This window comes from Salarias fasciatus, chromosome 15 (assembly GCF_902148845.1).
Source record: "Salarias fasciatus chromosome 15, fSalaFa1.1, whole genome shotgun sequence".
Taxonomy (NCBI): Eukaryota; Metazoa; Chordata; class Actinopteri; order Blenniiformes; family Blenniidae; genus Salarias; species Salarias fasciatus.
This window is the reverse complement of record NC_043759.1, coordinates 12,775,966-12,796,898: the sequence shown is the minus strand read 5'-3', so window position 1 is coordinate 12,796,898 and position 20,933 is coordinate 12,775,966. Positions and strand designations below refer to the sequence as shown.

Sequence of the window (20,933 nt, the reverse complement as noted above, 5' to 3'; positions counted from 1 at the left end):
ACTCTATTACTGTATACTATCATTTGTGAATACATTATTTGATTGTCACAGACTTATTGCAATTAATTTGGAATAAATGTGAAAAAAAGAGACAACTATAGTCATTTGCCTGTTAAAGAGTTATGCATGACTAGGTTAAAAAATGCAGGGATCCTGTCATGTTTTTATGGGTGTGCCGAAGAGCCTGCTGTTTAATGATCAGCTCATGCCTAAATAGACTGGGCAAACTATTGTCTCTTATACAAAAGACATCAAAACAAAAAAGGACGTTTTCCATCAAGTCCTCCAGATGGAGCCAACAGACAGCCAGGCGTCGCTGTGTCGATCCAGCAGGGGGCGCTCCGTGCTAAATTATCAGTGACGTACTGAACAGCTGAGAGCAGAAGAAGACGCTGTTCCCCCTACGACTTTGACGTACGGTGCTGAGGCTGTCTGACCTTCCTCCTGCAGCGTGACAAACTGAAAAGTAAGGAAAATACGTCTGTTTTCTCAGCTGAATGACTTTCAGTTCAACAGTGTAACACTCGCTGCGCACGCAGAGCAGTTTGCAACGAAGCAGCTCCCTTTCTATGGTTGTATGTGCTGCTTTTCAGTGCGTACAATGCGAGTTAGCTTCATGCTAATGCTAATGTAACACGGAGAAGACGGCTGTGCCACCATTCAGCCTTTCTCTCATTTAAAGAACTAGTTAAGTTATATTGAAGGAGTGTAGTCTCACTTTTTACACGTACGCATGTGAATGTGTCTTCAACATTCTGCTGGGCTCGCCTCGCACTCATTCAATGCTAACAAGCTAGCATAACTAGCCAACGAGACTTAACAACGATACCAGAAACATCGATCAACAGTTTTCAGCAAGATCAAAACTAATCTGTCACAGTTTCAAAATGCGATGACACTTCACATCATCATAGTCTATTTTAGAGGTGACCTCAGTCACTAATCTGACCTAGCTCAGCTGATTGTCATGGTTAACTTCACTGAACTTCTACTTAGTTGATTTGGATGAATTAAAAATGAAACTGTGGAAGGACTTTAAAAGTTTTTTTGAGTGTTTCGATGTTGCCAGTTATTTTTATTTTATTTTTTTTAAATTGTATTAATGGCTGCTGTTTGTCCAACAGATGGCTGGAAGCGCCTTCACAAAGTGGTGGACCCTCATGAGCCCCTACTACACCAAAGCCTACCAGGAGATGTGGGTGGGTGTCGGTATCATGACATACCTATACTACAAAGTTTCCTATGGGGGTAAGTATAATGCAAGCTGATGATTACATTATGTGGTTATTTGTCTCTGTAAAATAGATGTGCACTACTTAAGTTGCTTGGATTGAGACATGGAAATCTGTTGGAACATATACAAGACAATTTCATCCATCTTTGGACTTCTTTGTGGGATGTGGGGTCATGTAACATTTATGAAAAATATCACATTATCAAGTAAAATTGGTGTTACTTTGTCTTTCTATTAAGCGTACTAGGGTATAAAGACAAATCTGACAACTTGTGGAGCAAATTTTGTTTTGCTTAGTCGAATAAATTGGAACAAGACTGACTGCACTAGTTCAGTTGTGTAATTCAGTGCAATTAATGTTGTCCTTTTTTTGTTCTTTTCCAGGCAAGAAGGCTGTGAAGGCCAGTGAGTATCCCTGAATATTTTATTCAGATTAACAATAATTAAACCACAGCATACATAATGTGATGCCAGGTACAGGTGCAATCATCAGAGTAAATCAATAAGTGATTTTATGTGAAAATTCCAAACTATTATTTATTCAGTTCCAGATTCAGCTTAATAGTTGGTTTATTTTTATATTCACCTTCAAAAAGTCAAATGTTTTGTCAACTAACTTTATGTGATCTCTACTAACCTGTGCCTTCATTTGTATCAAATGGAACTTTACTTTTGAGAAACAAAACTCTGCCCATTGCATTTGGAGGAAAAGTCAAAGGTCGCGTCAGATGTGCAGTTACACACATCCTCCTCTGGAGGTCACTGACAGCTCATATACTGAATACTGTCATTTCTAGCCAACACAGTGGCTTTTTTCTGTATTTTAGTAAACTGACTGACATGACTGACTTTGTTGATTTGAACAGGAAATATGTCATCATGCAGTATTCTCAGTGGCCTTTCTTTTTCCTCGTCTTCTTTTGCAGAGCCAGCCCACTGAGTTTTCCACCATTCTGACTCCCCCCTCAGCCTGCTGTTAAATAAATGCCCCCTGTTCCAGGTCCAGAAGTCCAAGCTTCATATTTCTGCTTTTGTTAATATGGAAGAAATAAAGTTGCTATCCGAGACTCAAGTCTTTTGACTTTGTCTACTCATTTAGTCACACTTACAATAATCAGACTTTTTAATGCAGGTGGTTACTTTCCACAGACAGATATGATGAAACAGAGAAGTGGAATTAGCGTTATGTCATTATTACTGTTAAGGTTTCCATTTAATATGGTCTGTACGTGTTTGCTGCTGGTGCACAGTTAAGGCCTTAACTGTTTTTCATACCCTCCCTATTATCATAACCCCCTAAATTCATTTTTTAGATGACATGCTTTACATGTTTTTGTTGACCACAAAATAAAGAAAAAAACAGGAATTAAAAGTAACAATTACACTGTGGGAAAAAAATCTGTTTTAGAGGCAGAACGAGCATGCTGTAACCAATATGTTCCACCGTTACTTGAGGCCCTGTGGTCAGTTAAGGCCAGTTTCCTTGTGGCCAATTATATGCTTTCTCATTGCAGTTTGCTACATACTCACGGAAAAATAAACTTGGAATGAGTTAGCTATTTATAGCCAATGAATCACAGTTTGGGTTTGCATTTTAACTTATTGAAGAGGGGAAAAATGCCATATTTGGTGCAGAGTGGGTGTCAGTACGGTTAGTCATTGCGGAAAAGAAATCGTTTTTTGATGGTACGGGGCCATATGATCCCCTACAGTCAGACACACACTTAACCCTGTTGCATTAAACATTTTGAATGGTGCTCTAATTCACGCTGGTAGGAGTCGACATGGGTTATATAATCCGCCGCTGAAGTGCTGCCGCATCACAGCTGATCAGTGGACACAAATCAATAGCAAATGGATCGGTTTCTGTGTACAGTTTGGTTCAGTGAGCTGAATGAGTTGAGTACAGCCCTGCCTGAGGCTGCAAATTTAATGCTGGGCGAGGAGATGTATGAATGTGTCACTTATGGAATTAATGCTTAAAAGTGTAAACGCCTTACAGGCACGGAAACGAGGGACTTGATAAGACAACCGTACCGTGCTGAACAGAATATGCTGTTCCACTGGGATTGGCTGAAGGTCAAGATAAACTTAACATTCGCACAAAGACAGATGGTGATGTCATGGAGGCAGTCGTCTATTTGTGGAGTCACTCTCTTGGGATTGAGATCAAACAATTGCTTTTGGTCCGATGGGTGAGATACTAGTCTGGTTTGTACGCTGTCAGGACTTTGTTCTACTGTCACGTTACACCTCCACAACACACTGCCTGGTCCGAATGTCCAAGGAAACAGACATTGTAGTTCCTGCTCAGTTAGTACCGATACTTTTTAATTAGTTGATGTTATGATGAATTAAGTATTTTACATACATTAAGAAATTAATATTATTCACGTAAAGTCAAACTGGAGTCAGATTTGACTGTTTCATACTGTTAGCAGCTTCACCAGGTGATAATTATGTGACGTCATCCTCTTCGGATTTCTTCATTCAAATAACTAAGGTCTGAGGAGGGGAATCACCCGCAACAAAGTTTAGACACAAACAGAAGAAACAGATGGCTTCATGTAGGTGTATTGGTCAGCATTCTCAACTAACAGCAAGAAAATCCCCAGCTGTCAGTCTTACTGTGTGGAGTTAACGTGTTTTTTTTTTAAGCGTGCATGGTTTTCTCCTCACAAACCTAAGTTGGGTGAAGCAGTACAGTAGATGGATGAAGAGATGTTGGAAACACAAGACTGTATCTGACCGAAACATATCTGAACTCGATACCATCGAATCAGTGAATCCTGGTTTTGTGTGTAAAAGTCTTCAAATTGTAAAAACAGTTATTCTGATGATAACCTCTAAAAGACAGTTACTCTTCTTTAAAGGTTCATTTTATGCATCATTCATAGATAAAGTTGCTCTTGGGGTACATGAGTCCAGCTAAGGAGCTGCCGCCTCAGTGAACGCCACTTGGGTAAATATACTGAGCTCAAGAAAAGGCGTTTTCACGATCCTGTGAGAAAGTGTGTACACCCCCGCGCCATCAATTTTTCCAATGTAAGGAAAATCATTTACAAGTGGGGTAGATTTCAAACAGATGTAATTTTGCCTGAGACTGACATCCCAGGTGAATTCAGGCTAAGAGTGGAGCAACTGATACAACGAGAGGTCTCCAAGAGCTCAAGAATGTCCTCACAGTCTGCAGGAGCTCTGATTGCTGTGATCGCAGCACGCATTGTCCATGATCAGAAACTCGACCTGCATGGGACACAAGCTGGGAAAAACGTCTGTCATAAAGATTCAAACCAATTTCTCTTTGCCCAGCAACAGCTAGGAAAAGGGTGATGATGAGACATTCAGTAAATTTGAGTGTGTGGAGCAGGAAGACATCAAAACATGCAGGACTGTGGTCCTCCAGCACTGACGCTCTTAAATCCACACAGAAGCCTTCAAAAGAACGTCATTAGTGTAAAACATATTGATGGAAATGTTGTATTTTGGTTTGGCTCCTGCTTTGGTGTCTCAATCTCAGGTCAAGTAGCCCAGATGAGGCTTTAACTCTGTTTCCTGAACCAAGTCTTTTCGAGTGTATATCATTCAAGTTTGTGGGTGGACCTGAACAAATCCTCACTGTGCTTTTGACAAAGTAAACTAAGATCAGTTAACTGATAAAGAGCAGGAACAGGGACATATCAAAAATATATCATATACCACTTTTTCAGAGATGTAATGCTTACCGCTCTCCATTCATAAGGAGTCTTTGGGGGAGGGGGGTTGCATGTTGTCCCTGTGGATGCACTGGTCTCCTCTCCACAGGTTCCTTCTCACACTCCAAAGACTTTCATTTGAGATGAACCGGTGACTCTTGCCTTTGCTCCCAGACATCTATGTATGTGTGCGTGTGTGCACGAGGCTGGCTTGAGCCCCTTCTGACCCCTAACTTGGATAAACTGCTTGAGAACATGGATGAAGGTATTATTTTTTTGAGGTGTTTATATATATATATATATATATATATATATATATATATATATATATATATATATATATATATACACACACATAAAAAATTTGGCCAACTGAGTACTGAGTGACATACAGAGAGGGCATAATTTAAATGTTTTGTTTCATCTTAGTGACCCTGTGTTGAAAGTTAAACTTGATTTTGGATGCATGTGTGTTGGAGGACAAACGGGGGGGGGGGGGGGGGGGGGGGGGGGGGGGGGGGGCACGGGAGAGGACTCGTGCTCCCTCCCTCCTGCGCACCGAGCTCTCTCTCTCTCTCTCTCTCTCTCTCTCTCTCTCTCTCTCTCTCTCTCTCTCTCTCCTACATTTCAAACATGGCGAAACTCTTTCCCATGATACCGCCGCCGTCGCCGTCGCCCTCCCGCACCCCGCCGCCCCCCGCGTCCTCCTGTCGGCCCTCACCATCACCGTTATCCCCGGTACCGTGATGCCCCGGGAGGATGGAGAAGCTGTCGGCGAGCCTGTCGGAGATCACCTGGAGCCCGTTGGCGCTGCCGCTGGACGCGGTGGTCAGCAAGTTCCGTCTGCCCACCCTGGTCCGCCTGGCGCACGGTAAGACGCACGGAGCCTCCCCCAGGTGTCCGCACCGCGCACCGACTCAAGGCCGACAAACTTTCTTTTTTTTTTTTTCCTCATCTTCAAGTGTTGTTCGCCAACTCTCCGTGTCTGAGCAGTGAGGGGGGGAGACGTGACAGCAGCCGCGATGGAGGCGGTTAAACTGTCAGGGGAAAAAAATAGAACATGCGTGAAGTTAGACTCCACACTGAACCCTGTATTTATGAGAATAACTTTGCGGAGTTCTGAGTTCTGAGAGCAAGTGTAGAAATATTCTAAAAAGAAAAAAAAAAAGTGGAGCAAAGAGTTTTTAGTGAGAAATACTGCTTCCTGTATGACGCTTCAAAATAAAACACCAGAGCAGCAGGAATGGATGTGTATTTTAAGAGTGTAATCTTGCCAAATATCTCACCACATTTAGGTTGTCAGGGGCAGGAGATGATGCAAACACAGCAGACTGAATCTTTAATTTAAGGAGTGATAATCCCCTTATTCAACTTTTACTAAAGACGGTTAGTTTATGATTGTTGCCCAACTTTTAACTGATAAATTTATTAATAATCAATCTATGATTTTCCAGTGATCTGCACTGAACCAAAGGAAACGTTTAAATATATGGAATGCTTTTAAACCAGATGTCCACCTCTAAAACTATCTAGATCGCTTTCAATCCAAAGAAAATGAATTTCATTAATAGCACTTATATGTAGTTCTATTCAGAAGACATTCCTTGTACTGCTTATTCCAACAATCGAAAGAAATTTCAAGATCTTATCTTAGCACCATCAAATTAGAGTTTAATAGTTAAATCTGGTTTTCTGCTTTGCATTAGTATCAGCAAAGTTCTTTTATCCTTGACAGGTGCAGTGAATCTGGATTAAAGCTTTACATGTTGCTTGCATACAAATCAGGCAAATACACCTCATCCGACACAATAAATCAGCAACAACTTTATTCTTACGGTTATAGCTTGACAAAGTATAAAAACAGCCCATTTGGGATGTTTTTACTCGGCGGACCTCGCTGAGCTCTTATTTTGACACCCTCCTGGCGCCATATCCGGGCTGGTTTTAGTTAAATCTTGCTGCTTTGACTTCACTGCCGCATCTAAACTGGAACTCCAGCCTCTCTACTTTCCACCGACTCCGCCGCTCCGTCTCAGATACGTCTGATGGAGCATTTCAGCGTCTTTTTTTTCCAGCGTGTTTCTGACACCTCGCTCATCCCGCACGGCGCTCCGGCTCCACCACATTTCGGGTTCTGTACTTTGGGAACCGGCGGCGGGTGTCACGGCCAAAGTTGTTCCAGTCCAGCGAGGCCCCCCGAAAGCCACAAAGTATCTGTTGTGCTGCTGAAGTGCTGCTCAATTCTTTTCATATGTAAATGCTGTAATCTGTCGGCGAACGGGGTGAATACTAACGAGCGGTAACGAGAAGGGGGGGAAAAAAGCCTTCCCTAAACTTCCAGCGCACAAAAAGCGCGCGCCCCATCACAGTGTCACGATCCCGGAAAATTACGCACCTTTACTGTTGGCGAAGCGCCTGTGCGCGTCTTTTTAAAAGACAAGAGAGCGAAGAAAACCCAAACCTGGAGGTGTTTATTAACTGCACTGTAGTTACCCCACAGATGCCTCCTTGTTTGCACAGCCAGTAGTCAGTTATTTACAACAGGGCTTCATGACACCAAGGCAGCTTGTTTTTTTTCCCTCCTTTTCATAGAAACATCAACAAACAACAACAAGAGTGAATCTGAATGGGAAAAAAAGTGTGTCTGTGTGGAGCTAAGGATGCCATTCATTATAGCGGGGGTTTTCCTGATATGCTGCAATATCAATTTTCCAGATTGTTTGCTGTCAAAGTAGCCTAAGAGATTGCATGGTAACGAGTACACAAAGCTGCAGAAAGGGACACTGACTGGCCACTTTATTAGGCAGACTTGGATGATCTGATGTGATCCTCCACTGAATTAATATTGTGAAATTTCATTTGAAATTATAAAAGAGGTTTTCATGTTTTGACTGTAGTTTGCAGAACCGATTAGAGACAGCAACAGTATTTATGTAAACCAAAAAAGTTATTTGTGAGACCACAAGGACAGAGTGGAGACAGGTTGGTCTCACAGCACAACTTGCCCAGACACAGGAGTTAAATGAGCAGGAGGATAAGCTAAATTGCGGTTTCCACATGAAAGTACTGGCACTGTTTGATATGAAAACAGAAAAAAAAAAAAAGAATAGATTTCTTCATAAAATTGTCCAAACTGTTTGAACAGGATAAATGGTTCCACAGGATTTAGAAACATTGACTTTAAGGTAGCAGCTTTTCTTTTAAAGCACCACCATTAATCAAATCAAATCATTTTAAAGCAAGATAGAAAAAATAAACAGTTACAACTGTGTAATGTACATACAATAAAATTACTGAATAACCCAAGCTTATGTTTTTTCCATGCTAGTTTTCAGAGATAGAAACAACATTCCTGCTTATTGACTTTTTTTGTTCCTTAAATAAAGTTGACTTATAACAAATGCATGTAGTGTGCACCAAGTTCTAATAATCTTTTCATTTCTCATTTTGTCTATGTTGAAACAAACTGGTTTACATGGGTCAGATCCATAATTAAAATGTCTCCTTTAATTAAAAAAAACCCATCTCAACATTGATTAACCTTTGAAAACTTAGCCCCATCTCTTAATGTTGTTAAAACACTAACTTTAGCAGTTTGTTGGTCCATGCTGTGAATTACTGTTTCACTGATTGCTCTGATGCAATTAGTTGCAGTTATTTTTTTTTTCAGCTGGAATCCTGCCATGCTGCTGTGTCTCACTGTCCTGCTTATTGTATCATTGATCCCTTATAATTTACTCTGTCATTGACTAGTGGGGAGCTCCTCATCAATCCTGAACTCACTCAGTCTTCAGACGGCATTATGAATGATGTCCTAACTGATGAAACTCCAGCAAAACATGAAGAGTGACTCAGTCCTTCGTCTGACCCACACAGTGTTGACATCTCAGCTGGAAACACTATAATTATACCTGCATATGATGAAGACATGCCAGTTTGAAGGAAACAAAGTAGCACAGCAGAACTTCTATAAAAGCGTGTTTCCATTTACGACTTTGCTCTAATCCCTGACATTGAAACTGAAATCTTTTGCGGGTAATTATCCGTCCGCAGGTTACGTATTTATCCTTTCTGCTTGTATTCCTTGTGCTTATATTCACACATATGCTTCAGCATCGGGGCTTGAGAGAAACAGCTGTGTTTTGTGTGATTGAATTGTACCTCAGTGCTATCAGCAGAAATCAATGCTGTTGTGAAAGCTGGAGAGCTGTTTGTGCGTGTGTGTCTGTGTGTGTGTGTGTGTGTGTGCGTATGGGGGCTGTGTAATAGTAGGTTGCCAGCTGCAGACTGGGCACTGATGAGTAGGTTAAGGGTGGTGAACCGTCACTGATGGTGGTAATTATGAACAGTGAATCCTGAGTGCCTGTGTGTGCATGTGTGTGAGGGTGTTTTAGAGTTTGCCGTTGCCAAGCCGCTTTATATGACCAGAGAAAATTAAATAAAACAACCAGTAAGTCCATGACCCCTGAGGCTGCCATACTCTAACCCGTGTGTGTGTGTGTGTGTGTGTTGCAGGTGAATGTGTGGAGGGCCTGTCGGAGGAGGATGTGGTGCTCTTGCACTCCTGCCGGCAGTGGACCACAGTGACGGCACACAGCTTAGAGGAAGGACACTACGTAATCGGGCCTAAAATCGACATCCCTCTGCAGTACCAGGGTGAGCTCGCATCACACGTGTGCTTTTTTTTTTTTAATGCAGTAGTGAGGACAGGAATTAAGGGGATAGTTGCAAAAAATATGATCCATGTTCAAAAAAATACCAGTCTTCTCTCAAAAACTGGTTTCCTCAAGAGATGAATATACACGCACATTTCTGTCACAAGGTCAAAACTTTCCACCTGTTCTATTTTTAGTGAGGTATTAGTATTTCTTTGAGAGTAGCAGCAAACTGAATTTTCTCATTATTGACTTTTGTGTTAAAATGCCCTACCAAACTTTGGTTTTTAAACTGATTTATAAATATTATTTTTGATTGTTTCATCAACAACATGTTCCGTCATCTGGTGATCTCTCCTCTAAATAACAGTGTTGGAGCTGTGTTATAAATGGCGTAGCTTTAAAAATGTAACCACAACAATTCAGAGTCAATGCTTGATGTACCTTTTGATTTCTAAAATGTTGCACAGCATTCTTAGACTTTTGCATCTCACAAATTAACAAAACAGCTCATAAATTGAGCTCCATCAGGTAGGTCATATGTTTTGCATCATGCAGGCGTGTGGGTTTGAACCTCACAGCTGCTAACCGGTACCGTTCTTTGTCAAGTCAAGACTTGTGTTTTCCCATGTAATTTTCCACTGGCTGCTTTTCATTTCGAACTCCTACTCCAGGTATTAAGTGTATCCCAGCCTTGTATTTTCTTCAAAGCACTTGGCACACGGCTCGATTCCCGGGGAAAGCACGGCGTTGTCCCGAGAGCTCCTAATCATTTCGGATCGTTTTCACCCAGACAATGAGCTTGCCCTCGAGAGGCACTTTACACACAGTTGGCCACTTGTGAGCCAACGAGCACAGATCAAGCTGTGCACCCAAACTGTGTTCCAACCTGCAGAGCATGCAGAAATTGTTGTGGCATTCCTGGGACTTGTGTATAACATGATGAACCAAAGACACCTTTAATGTGTTAGTTTGTTGTCTTCAGTGCAATGTCTTCAAACATTTTTATCAATGTTACGTAGAGATAAAACACGCTGATGTACAGTTTTGATTAATTTGATTTCAACTATCTTAATTGCATCCATTTGAAAGCGAGCAGCCACTTCCATTCACACATCCAACCACACGCCCACGTGACCTTCACTGACTGCTCTCGCCCATTGACTCATGGCCTTCCTGCTGAATGAGTCTCGTCAGAATGATCTCACCGGAGCTCATCCCCACAATCCCATTGTTCCGACTTTTAGCCCAGTCACATTATTCGCTGTGTAACTGGATCTTAATGCCTGCCCTCCCATCGCTTCCTCCTCTGATGGAGAGCTGATGTCACCTCATATGCTGCCGCCTCTCAGGCTCCTTTTTCGGAAGAATGAAAGGCCGTTTGGTCAGGAGGAGGAGGGGGGAAGGTTTGTCACTGTGATATTTCAGTATTAAACAGGAGTATAGTTCATTCATCCATCCATGGTCTATATCCACTTCATCCAGGTCACAGTCTCATGGACTGAAGCCAGCTGTGTTTAGACTGTGAAAAGAAATCATAATGAAACAGACCCTGCACTGAAGTATCTCAAACTCAGATCTTTATTTTTGCCAGGCACACACTAGAATCAGCCTCCCTCCAAGGCTAATTTCAGGATCTGGCCAAAGCCGTAGCTGTTTGATATGCAGTTTTACAAGGTTCACAACCTCTGATTCATTTCCTTGAGTGTTCAGCAATCAGGCTGTCAGATGATCAGATGTAGTTCTGGCACGTCAAACATTTTGGTTGGCAGCATCGGCTGAGATTTGGGAGCGCTCGCAGTCTGATTTCCCACATGCCCGCTGTCAAAAGAATTTGAGGAGTGATCTTTCATAAACCGCAGCGAGCTCATTTGAGAGGCACAGCCGCAATATTTTACACAATGAAAATATAGCTTTTCGTCTCAGGCTGTGCAGTGACAAAAATATAACTGACTATGCTTCGTAAAATAGAAATTATCAAGCAAACTGCAGCTATACAGTTTCCCTTTTTTTTTTTGCATCAACATCATCTACATTCAGGGTTCAGCACCATTGTTGTGACAAGTCAATTCAGTATGAACGAGAGAGAAATCCCAACTTCCTGAAAAGCCAACCAGATACATTTCTTATTCAACCTTTCACTTTAACTGTTGTTACCCTAAATTAGTTTTCTGTTCTTTTTGGAAAAGGCCTGAATACTTGTGTGCAGCTAATTAGCAACAACGAAAATGGGACTCCAGGAAACCCCAGTTACACCCTTGTCTGCGCAGCTCTCAGTGCTCTCAGTTGTTTATCCGACAAGATAAAGGATGTGTCTGGGCAGCTCTGCTCCTCGATCCTTTCGCGATAAATCGTCCTGACCTCCTTTCTAGCTAATGATGCATGTCAGTGGGTTTACAGAAGCAAGTCCAAATCCAAAATGTATGCATGCTTTTAGGACGATCTCTGTGCCTCCCGAAATGCTGCAGGTGCGTCGGTGTGAAATCAGAAGCCGTCACCAGCGATGAGCTCATGTCTGTACGGTGACCTCACACAGGAAGTCTAAATAAGCTTAGGATGAGAGCAATATAGGTTTACCCCTGGGGATGGACAACAGGATGCCGCCGCCCTCCTCCTCCTCCTCCTCCTCCTCCTCCTCCTCCTCCCGGTCTGTGTGAATCCTCCTCTGCCCGTCAGTGAGGGACGGGGATGACAGGAGCGTAGAGGATAAAAAAGCTGAATGATCCCTCATCGTGAATGGGAAGCGAGTGGCGCCTCAGTTACACTTTCAATGCGGAGTAAGCAGCCAAACGCCTGCTGTGTTTGCATTTAAACATTTAATCCGATTCTATTTATCACACAGCAACAGCTGCTTGTCAGAACAATGCTAGATTTTTTTTGTGAGTTATGTTTGTAACTTTTAGAGGCTATCGCTAATCGAACAATCTGATTAACACAACTTGGTTAAGTTTATAAGTTTAGTGCCAAAACCCCGTGTCATTTAAACCTTTGCTGGTCGTGATAGAGCCAGTCTGGCATGTTTTTTTAGGGGGGAAGGGAAGGAGCTTGGTGGGTTGTGTTTAAAAAGTAACATTTGGTCATATTGTCTGGTGTGTGGAAGCTGTTCTGGGGGCTCCGTTTGAATTGTAAGGAGTTGTTTGTGGAGGGAGGGAGAGAGAGAGAGAGAGATGCTGGCGTAGATTGCGGTGAAGTTTGGTATTCCTCTCTTCCTCTCAGACATTAAAACTTTCTCGGCTTGTCTCTTCTTGCCTCTCCCTCTTTGACAAGGAGGATGTCTGGAGCATTCTAGCTGTTCAGTTTTAGTCCACTGACCTGGTATAGAAGGTATTTTGTCTTAAGGCACGATTGGAGCCTGGATATAGTATTTTGCGGGATGAAAATATGACAAAAAAAAACATAATTTTGGACACAATTCGGGGGCATATGTGTATGAGGGATTCACCGAGCAGGAGATGAGCGAAAGAAGAAGAGGGTCAGAGAAAGCGAGGGGGAGAGAGAGAGTTGTGTATGTGTGCATGCGTGACAGTATGTGTGTGAGTATCTCCATGGTGATGTGTCTCTGCTCTGCGTGAGAATGGGGGTCTTTTATTGGTTGCTATGCCAACCCCGTCAACTGTCGATTGGCCAAGAGCTGCTGCTGCCAGGTCAAAGGTCACTGAGGTGTCTTTGTTTTCCTCTCGTACAAACAGGGTGTCCAACTGTGGGTGTATGTGCAGTTCCACAGTGAGTCAGTAGCCAGTAAGAAATATAAATGTTAGGACTGAATAAAACCTTCTCACCTACTTTGTTTCCAGTTTCTTTGTCTTCTGTCCTACGTCATTCCTTCACGGTCACCCTTATCCTCCCTGCAGGCAAATTCAAGTTGTTGGATGAAGACCGGGACGTCCGGGATCCAGTCCAGTACTTCTCCAGTGTGGAGGAAGTGGCTGGAGTCTTCCCTGACCGGGTCTTCGTCATGGAGACCATCACTTTCAGTGTCAAGGTCAGGACCCGGTCACCTTTTTACCTTCATTTAGCACAGTATAAAACGATCTAGAAACGTGAAGTATCGGGTGTAAATTCTGAGCATCTGTGTGCTGCAGGTGGTTTCCGGGGAGTTCAGTGAGGACAGCGAGCCCTACAGCTTCACTCTGCAGGCTGGAGATGAGCTGTCGCTTATGGGGAAGGCGGAGCTTCTCTGTGCCACGCCCTCAAAGGAAAAGACGGGACTGACCGCGCTCCTGAGACGCCTCGGAAAGACTCCTCGAAGTAAGTTGAACTTAAAGTTCTGTCAAGCAAAATTGTTTTAATGGTTACACATTCAAATGATAACCAAAAATAAAAAAATCTCTGACATTGCAGCACGTAAGATTAGAATCTATTCTGTCAAATGCTGAAGCTTCAGTGGTTGGATGTTTTAAAGAGGTGGTTACCATAAAAAACAAACTTTTTTTTTTTTTTTTTTAATTCTAAAGCTCATGAAAACATCTGATTCTTGCAGACTTACAGTTTGTTTAACTTTCACTCTGCTGCTGGGTGCAGATCAACAAAGATAAGAGCGATTCAGTATTTACCGTAAACAGGAGATTTGGCTATCCCATAATTGTTTCTGCCTAATAACCACCTCGAATCTTGCAGTTTGCAATAATATTTGTCTGTGACGCACAAGCACGGCTAAAGTAAACGCTGACAGCAAGTAGCAGTGCAGACATTGTGTCAAACGCTGAAAAATACTTAAGAGTATACCAAGAGTGAGGACGGTTTCCAGTGCGATCACACAGTTCGCCCTCTATTCTCACTGATCCTCCTGCGTCTGTCTCCTCAGGTAAAACTCCCTGCCTCGTCTGCATGAACCACCGCACCAATCAGAGCGTCAGCCTGCCCTTCGGCTGCCGCGGACGCTTTTGCACCCGCTCCCCTCTGGAGCAAGGCATGCTGGGAGGGGAGCACACGGTGCGCAGCATCATCGAGAGAGTTCGCCTGCCCGTCAACGTGTCGGTCCCCTCGCGGCCGCCGCGGAACCCCTACGACCGCCACGCGGTGCGGGAGGGCCACCGCTACAAGCTGCTGAACATCGTCAGCAAGACGGTGGTGCTGTGCATGGTCCTGCGCAGACAGGAAGTCTCGCCCTCCCACTTCCTGTTGCTGCGCTGCATGCCCCGGTTCAACGTGGGCGAGGCCTCCGTCCACACGGCGGCGCTGGAGAGCCTCCTCCTCAGACACGCCTTTGACCCGGACGCCTACTCTCGCGCTGTCAGAGAGACCCGGCCGGAGCTGGAGTGCATGACAGAGGAGTGCGTGAGCCCGCGGCGCTCCCGCGTCTGCGTGTCGGGCCAGGACTCGCTGGTGCCGGCCCTGCAGCGCCTCTCCATGTGCGGGTACGTCGGCGGGGTTTCCGACGGCGTGTCGCAGCGCTGCAGGGACTCTCTGGGAGAGCGCCTGGGGGAGGGGCCAGGCGAGGAGCGGGAATATGTGACTCCTGAGTGGACTGAGGCTGAAATGAGGACCAGTGAGGAAATTCCTTACGAGGAACTTTGGACCAATCAGAACCCGGAGGGCTTGGGAAAGGAGCCGAACCTCATATCCTTCCACTCGTCGTCTTCTTTGGACGGTTCAGTCGGTACGGTGGTGGCAAGAGTGTCTACCCCGCCACCCGTACCTCCAAAATCCGACGCTGTGAGTTTCAGTCCTCACCTCCTGTCCTGTTCTTACCTTCGTCCATCTGTCTCCCATCACTCCTATCTGTCCGCGACAGCATCCGGCTATTAAAAGTCAGGATGCCCGGCCTGAATTATTCATACGTTACAGCTTTCAGACCTCACTGACATACACAAATACACAGTGACTTCCTGGAAAGGCAGCCCTTTAACGCCCCTACGACTAGAGCGCATCAAAACATACATTCCCCTGCGCTGGCATGTCACTGTGTCTCCTGGGGTCAAGGGCCTGCCCGGCAGGAACCAGAGAACAGGAAACACGGACACAATAATTCACTGTACTCTGCAGAGCCATCTGTTCTCATGGGTATTTGAGTATAATAGTGATGGAGTTTTCATTGTTTCTAGATCTGACAAAGTCTTCAACGTAGAATATTGTCCAAAAGCAACAAGCAAAACATATCAAATGATGAAGAATGAATTGGATGACTTTGTTGAAAGAAGTTTGTTCTAAAGGGATTTTTTTTGAATTGTCATCCATTTAAATAATTCAATTTTCAAATAAGATTTGCCATCTATTCTGAGAATTCAATCAACATGCTCATTTTCAAGTACCGTGTCATGTTATGTTGTCATTGGTTTTGTCCAAACAGCAGTCGAGACCTTTGATTTAGATTCTGTTATTTTTTTTATCTGAAAAAAAGTTGATGAAGTCGCAGTAGCCAGAAACAGACCTGGCTCATTTTCAGGCTATGATTCCACTGTATTAAGAAAAAAAGATCATATTGTTGAGCACATTGATTTAAAGATGATGAGTGAATTGACAGTGCAGTTGTTAAAGTAGAGGTTGAGTCTGAGTCTCAGATCTTCTCATGCAGGGTCAACTCACTGGCTAATGGGCTCAGGAGTTGAGGTTTCAGTGCACAGTTGAAGAGTCTATGAAGGGAAACGGATGCTGAGGATAGAGCTAAAACAATTCTCAAGGTTTTGGCTTGATACATAATGATCCATCTTGCGTGTGAAGTGCAGCCATTTCTTCAAAATGTGACCTGGGTTCATCTTAAAATTACCCACTTTGTACATATTGAAGAAGGTCATTAACAGCAGGCTCCACTGCATCTCTGCAAGTTTGTATCATAAGGTCTTTTATGAACAAGGCATTGATTTTTGCAAAATGGGGCAGTGGTGGCCCAGAGGTTAGACATTTGCTGGTCTGAATCCGAATGCGATGGGTCACCGCTGGGGGTACCTGAGCAAGGCTCTTCATCCCTAACTTCTCAGCTTGCCTTGGGGGGGGGGGGGGGGCCTCGAGCCTAAAACATGTACCAAATGGAGACGACATGATCCACCGGGGGAAGCCCGCATGGGAGTAGCCCAAACATATTTTCTGTAAAAAAGCTCCAACGCCATAACGATTAGTACATGTTTGAGATTTCCATTTTTTGCAGTAGAGAAGCCAGAGCCATCACATAAAAACTCTCTAATCGATTAATGTTAACACAATCAATACTGAGTAAGAAATTAACAAAATATCAATAAAATTGCTCCTTGTGGTGCTTCTCATTGCATTTATTACATATAATGATTTATATACTATGAACCACATGGAGACACTGCATGCAACAGCATCATCAAATCAAATTAGGACTTTTGTGTAACGTTACAATCATAGTGAAGTGTAAAACACAGTATATTTTTTGTAAATAAATAATAAAATAAATAATAAAATAAATAATTTTTTTTCATGGATTGAATATTTCCTCGAGATAGTAATAACTGCAGGGTCTGATGTAAAAGCTTATTCTCAACACTCCAACCACCCATCACGCCATCCCCTTTACCTCTTTGTCTATTCACGGGTGCTGCTGGGCACTGGAGCTGATCCCAGCCAGCTACGACCCAGTTCAGAGAACACCCAGGACAGGTCACCCATGCATTCCCACTAAATCTTATTCATGCTCATTCTGAAGCTGTTAGACATTCAGTACGCAGATATGCGAAGCCATTCTTTTACAGGATGTGTTTAAAAGTTGGGTTCCAAAAAGGCTTTCTGGTTGTTTCTAGTTGCTGTTATGAGGTTGTTTTCCCCAGCATCAGTGAACATGCTCTCACGTATGAGGTTTGTAAGGGTCACATTATCACGCCTTTGTGTGGTGCAATTAAGTTTTTCCTTTCAAAGTGAGGGCAGCAATTGGGAAAGTTTGTGTGGGTGTTGATATCTGCTGGAGTGGATTATACCCTGTCGCACGATGCATTCTTCATTCCCTGATATTTAGCCTGCCAAGACGCCCCGTGCGTGTGTGTGTGTGTGTGTAAAGCTGCTGCTGTGTGAGAGGGAGTTTATTTGAGGTGTAAAGGTCACAGAGTTTGACATTTACCAAGCAGAACACACACACTCTCAAGGCCTCCTGAGTTTTACAAGTTAACTTTTTTTTTTTTTTTGCTGTTGCGTATTTGCCATGGTGTGTGTGTGTGTGTGTGTGTGTGTATGTAGGTGAGAGAGGAGTGCCGCTACTTGATCGCCCCCCCAGTTCCCCCGCGCTGCTCCAAAGGAGGCTCCATCTCCAGCCCGGCTCCCAGCCCTCCAGTGCCTCCACGCTTTCCCAAACTCTCCACCTCCCAAGACCAAACCTGTCTTTCTACTCATCTGGACTGCAGGACAGGTACAGTCTGTGGATATCATGCTGTGTTTATGCAACATATGTAACAATGTGGTTCTCTTGTTCACTTGAACTGGTCAATTGTGACTGGTATTTGGTATTTCATAGATCACGTACGGAGAGAAAAGAAAACAAATGGGAAAATTCCCTAAAGTACGCTGACCTATGTCACTCAGAAAAACCTCCATTTAGCAGCTTCTCTTTAGCTTTCTATCACATTGCATGAGCTCCATCAATATTAGGTCAGTGAACTAAATGCTTGTGGCTATCTTCAAATGTAAAAAAAACAAACAAACAAAAAAAGAAACTGTACTATCAGTTCAAGCTAAAGAGCATCTACTATGTAGAAAACAGTCCTTTCTCTGATTTAGATAGTTTCAATGTGACTATAACAATTTGCTGATTTTCTTCTCCCCTTTGAAACACTTACACAACAGTGTTACAATCTACTCGGCACAAATGTCAACATTTGAGGACATCCTGCTTTCTACATAACTTCTTTAACGAAGCTGGTGTTCTCAAACTGTTTAGACTCAGCCCAAGCTGATGTCAGATTGTCAAAATATTGTTGTTTTGATATAAGACACAGTATCAGCAGGTGATATAATGTAGCTGCTGTCCAAAGAGAAGTTTACAAAGGTGATCTTCAAAGCTGGCTTTTGGGTAGTGGGATCGGTATGATAAGACAAAAGCTAAAAAAGGGCTAGAAAAAGGCCATCTTTAACGTTTTTAAAACTAAAGTTTCTCACTGAATTTTCAAGTGTCTCGTCTGAGGAGCTAAAGTTGCTTTGTCCTGTTGTGTCTCAGCTGTTCCCCCTCTCCGGACACCTCCCTCTACTGTTACCCCTGCTCCTGGGCAGACTGCCCTGCTCCCAACCCCGCTAGCCCTGGGCCAGTCTCTGCAGACAATACAGCCAATCCTCAGCCTGCGCAGGCCACCTGGGCAGAGCCCTGGGTGGATTCCTTCACCTCCTCCGGGCCTCGGCTCAGGCCGCCCCCTCCACAAAGCCGGTTTGCTCCCTTTGGGGCGCTAAACCCCTTCAATCGTCAGTCCCCCTGTCCCTCGCCTGAGCCTGCTCCCAATCCAGCCACAGATTTCTCCAGGGGAGCAGAGGGAGGCGGTTCGTCCACCGAGGGCGCATCCCCGCCCCCCGACCCCACCTGGCGGCCTCCGTCCGACCTGTCAGCACTGTCCCTGGAGGAGGTGTCGGCCTGCCTGCGGTTCATCGGCCTGTCGGAGGCGGCGGTGGCCGTGTTCCAGCGGGAGCGGATCGACGGCAGCCTCCTGGTGCAGCTGACCGAGGACATCCTGTCACACGACTTCCACCTGAGCCGTCTCCACGTGACCAAGATCACACAGTTCATACAGGGCTGGAGACCCAAAATCTAACGCACACACACACACATCTTGTCCTGATAACGTGCCTGTTGGCTCCCGGAGCCACCCAGTCCTGAATGTGCCTTCCACTGTGACCAACCGGCTGCTGAAGCTGAAGGAAACCACGCCACACTGTGGCGGAACTGCAGAACTGACACTGGCGCTGAGAATCCCTGACGACACATTTCTAGTCTGAATCAGAATGGGACTAGTTTACTAACAAAAGGCTACGACACAGAAGAAATGGCCCTGTTTTGATGAGAAGGTCAGCCATCTCCGTGCTAACTCTGAACAGCAGCACGTCGCCCTGAAGCTGTGACTGGTCACACATGGAAAATGAACTGCATTTTGTTTGGAATTTCTCCTTTTAAGGTACATTAAGGGATTCACAACCTCGATTGTTGACCAGTCTCTGCCTCAGCCTCTTCTATGGAGCTTCTGGGACATGCAACCGGCACAAATGACAGAGAGAAAGAAATCTTAGAGCTCACCCATGCAATGACTGAGATTTGGGAACTGATCAACTATTCGATGAATTCTCTCTGAATATGCAGAATTATTTATCAGGGTCATGTTGTGCTTTGCAGCAGTGACATTTTTATTAACAATCCCCCCTTCAGGGTAACAGACAGATGTGTTGTGCTAGAATAAAAGTTTTTGTCTGCCTCAGAAAAGGAGTTCTCAAAATGTACCTCAGAATGTTTCTTCAGATATGCTTGATTTAGTCCTGTATAATAATAATAAATGTAATCACACTTGGTACTGTGTGCAAAGAGCCACTTGTTTTCCTTCTTTTAACTGAAATTTAAAGTATCGGAAGCATGCAGAAAGATTGAATCTCTCACAAGAGAAAAAATAGCATTTAATGCTTCCCAGAAAGCCTCACTATTTTAATTCCACACACACACTGAATAAAGCCTTGCTCTAGAAAACTGCCCCACTTAATTAGGCTTGATTGCTCTATATTATATAACAGTATGTAACACATGATTAGGTTACTCTGGTTGAAGTGACAGTGACGTTATTTGAGCTGCACTGAAGTCCTCCAATTTGTGTTATCCAACTTGGTAAATCCAATTTACGTTGTTACGAAGTTGTTTGGTAATTCTTTTGATTCCTTGGTCGCCAAGCCAAACACTGCCTCCCTTTCATGACGTCTGACATCATACTGTCTCTTTGAAATTCCCCGTTAATTCACTGAACTGTGGCCAACTAAAGAACCTCACTCACATAAACCAATGTACTCTGCAAACATGGACGGGGATTGAAAATTGGGTCTGAAAAATTGGGAAGTTTGCCGACTTTTGAGGAGATCCCGCTGAGAGAAGACAGAAAGGAGAAAGCACAGACTACAGGAGATGGTTGAACACTTCCAGTTTTCAGCTTCATGACCAGAACTGTAAAACTGAACCCAAATACAAGATGAATTAAGACAGGTTCAAGTCAAATGAGTATTTTACAATAGTAAAAACACTGATAATGTTTAACAGCAGATAATGTCTACAAGACTGGGAAAAATGTAAAAGATACTGAATGTCAGCTTTCTTCAAAAAGTTCTGTTAAAATTGGGTAACGGTGACATAAGAGCCTTCATCACGGAAATGATAATGGAATGGTCATAGCTCAACAAGAGTAATGATGTGTCAGATTTTCAGGAAATGTTATTAGTGTTTGG

At 43.7% G+C, this 20,933-nt stretch overlaps 2 protein-coding genes across 2 annotated transcripts; both read left to right on the top strand.

Moving 5' to 3' along the window:
* The first annotated feature begins 347 nt into the window (after positions 1 to 347).
* Positions 348 to 2,306, top strand: atp5mj (ATP synthase membrane subunit j). Its single transcript, XM_030110431.1, has 4 exons — positions 348 to 466; positions 1,125 to 1,248; positions 1,619 to 1,639; positions 2,161 to 2,306. The coding sequence occupies exons 2-4, from the start codon at positions 1,125 to 1,127 to the stop codon at positions 2,172 to 2,174; spliced, it is 159 nt and encodes a 52-aa protein (XP_029966291.1). The 5' UTR covers positions 348 to 466; the 3' UTR covers positions 2,175 to 2,306.
* Positions 2,307 to 5,544: 3,238 nt separating this feature from the next.
* Positions 5,545 to 20,033, top strand: gareml (GRB2 associated, regulator of MAPK1-like). The gene is given in 8 exon segments (XM_030110429.1): positions 5,545 to 5,800; positions 9,445 to 9,585; positions 13,436 to 13,566; positions 13,667 to 13,832; positions 14,389 to 15,239; positions 17,715 to 17,835; positions 17,838 to 17,883; positions 18,688 to 20,033. Coding segments are annotated over 8 exon segments (2,151 nt in total). The 5' UTR covers positions 5,545 to 5,688; the 3' UTR covers positions 19,271 to 20,033.
* The last annotated feature ends 900 nt before the right edge of the window (positions 20,034 to 20,933 follow it).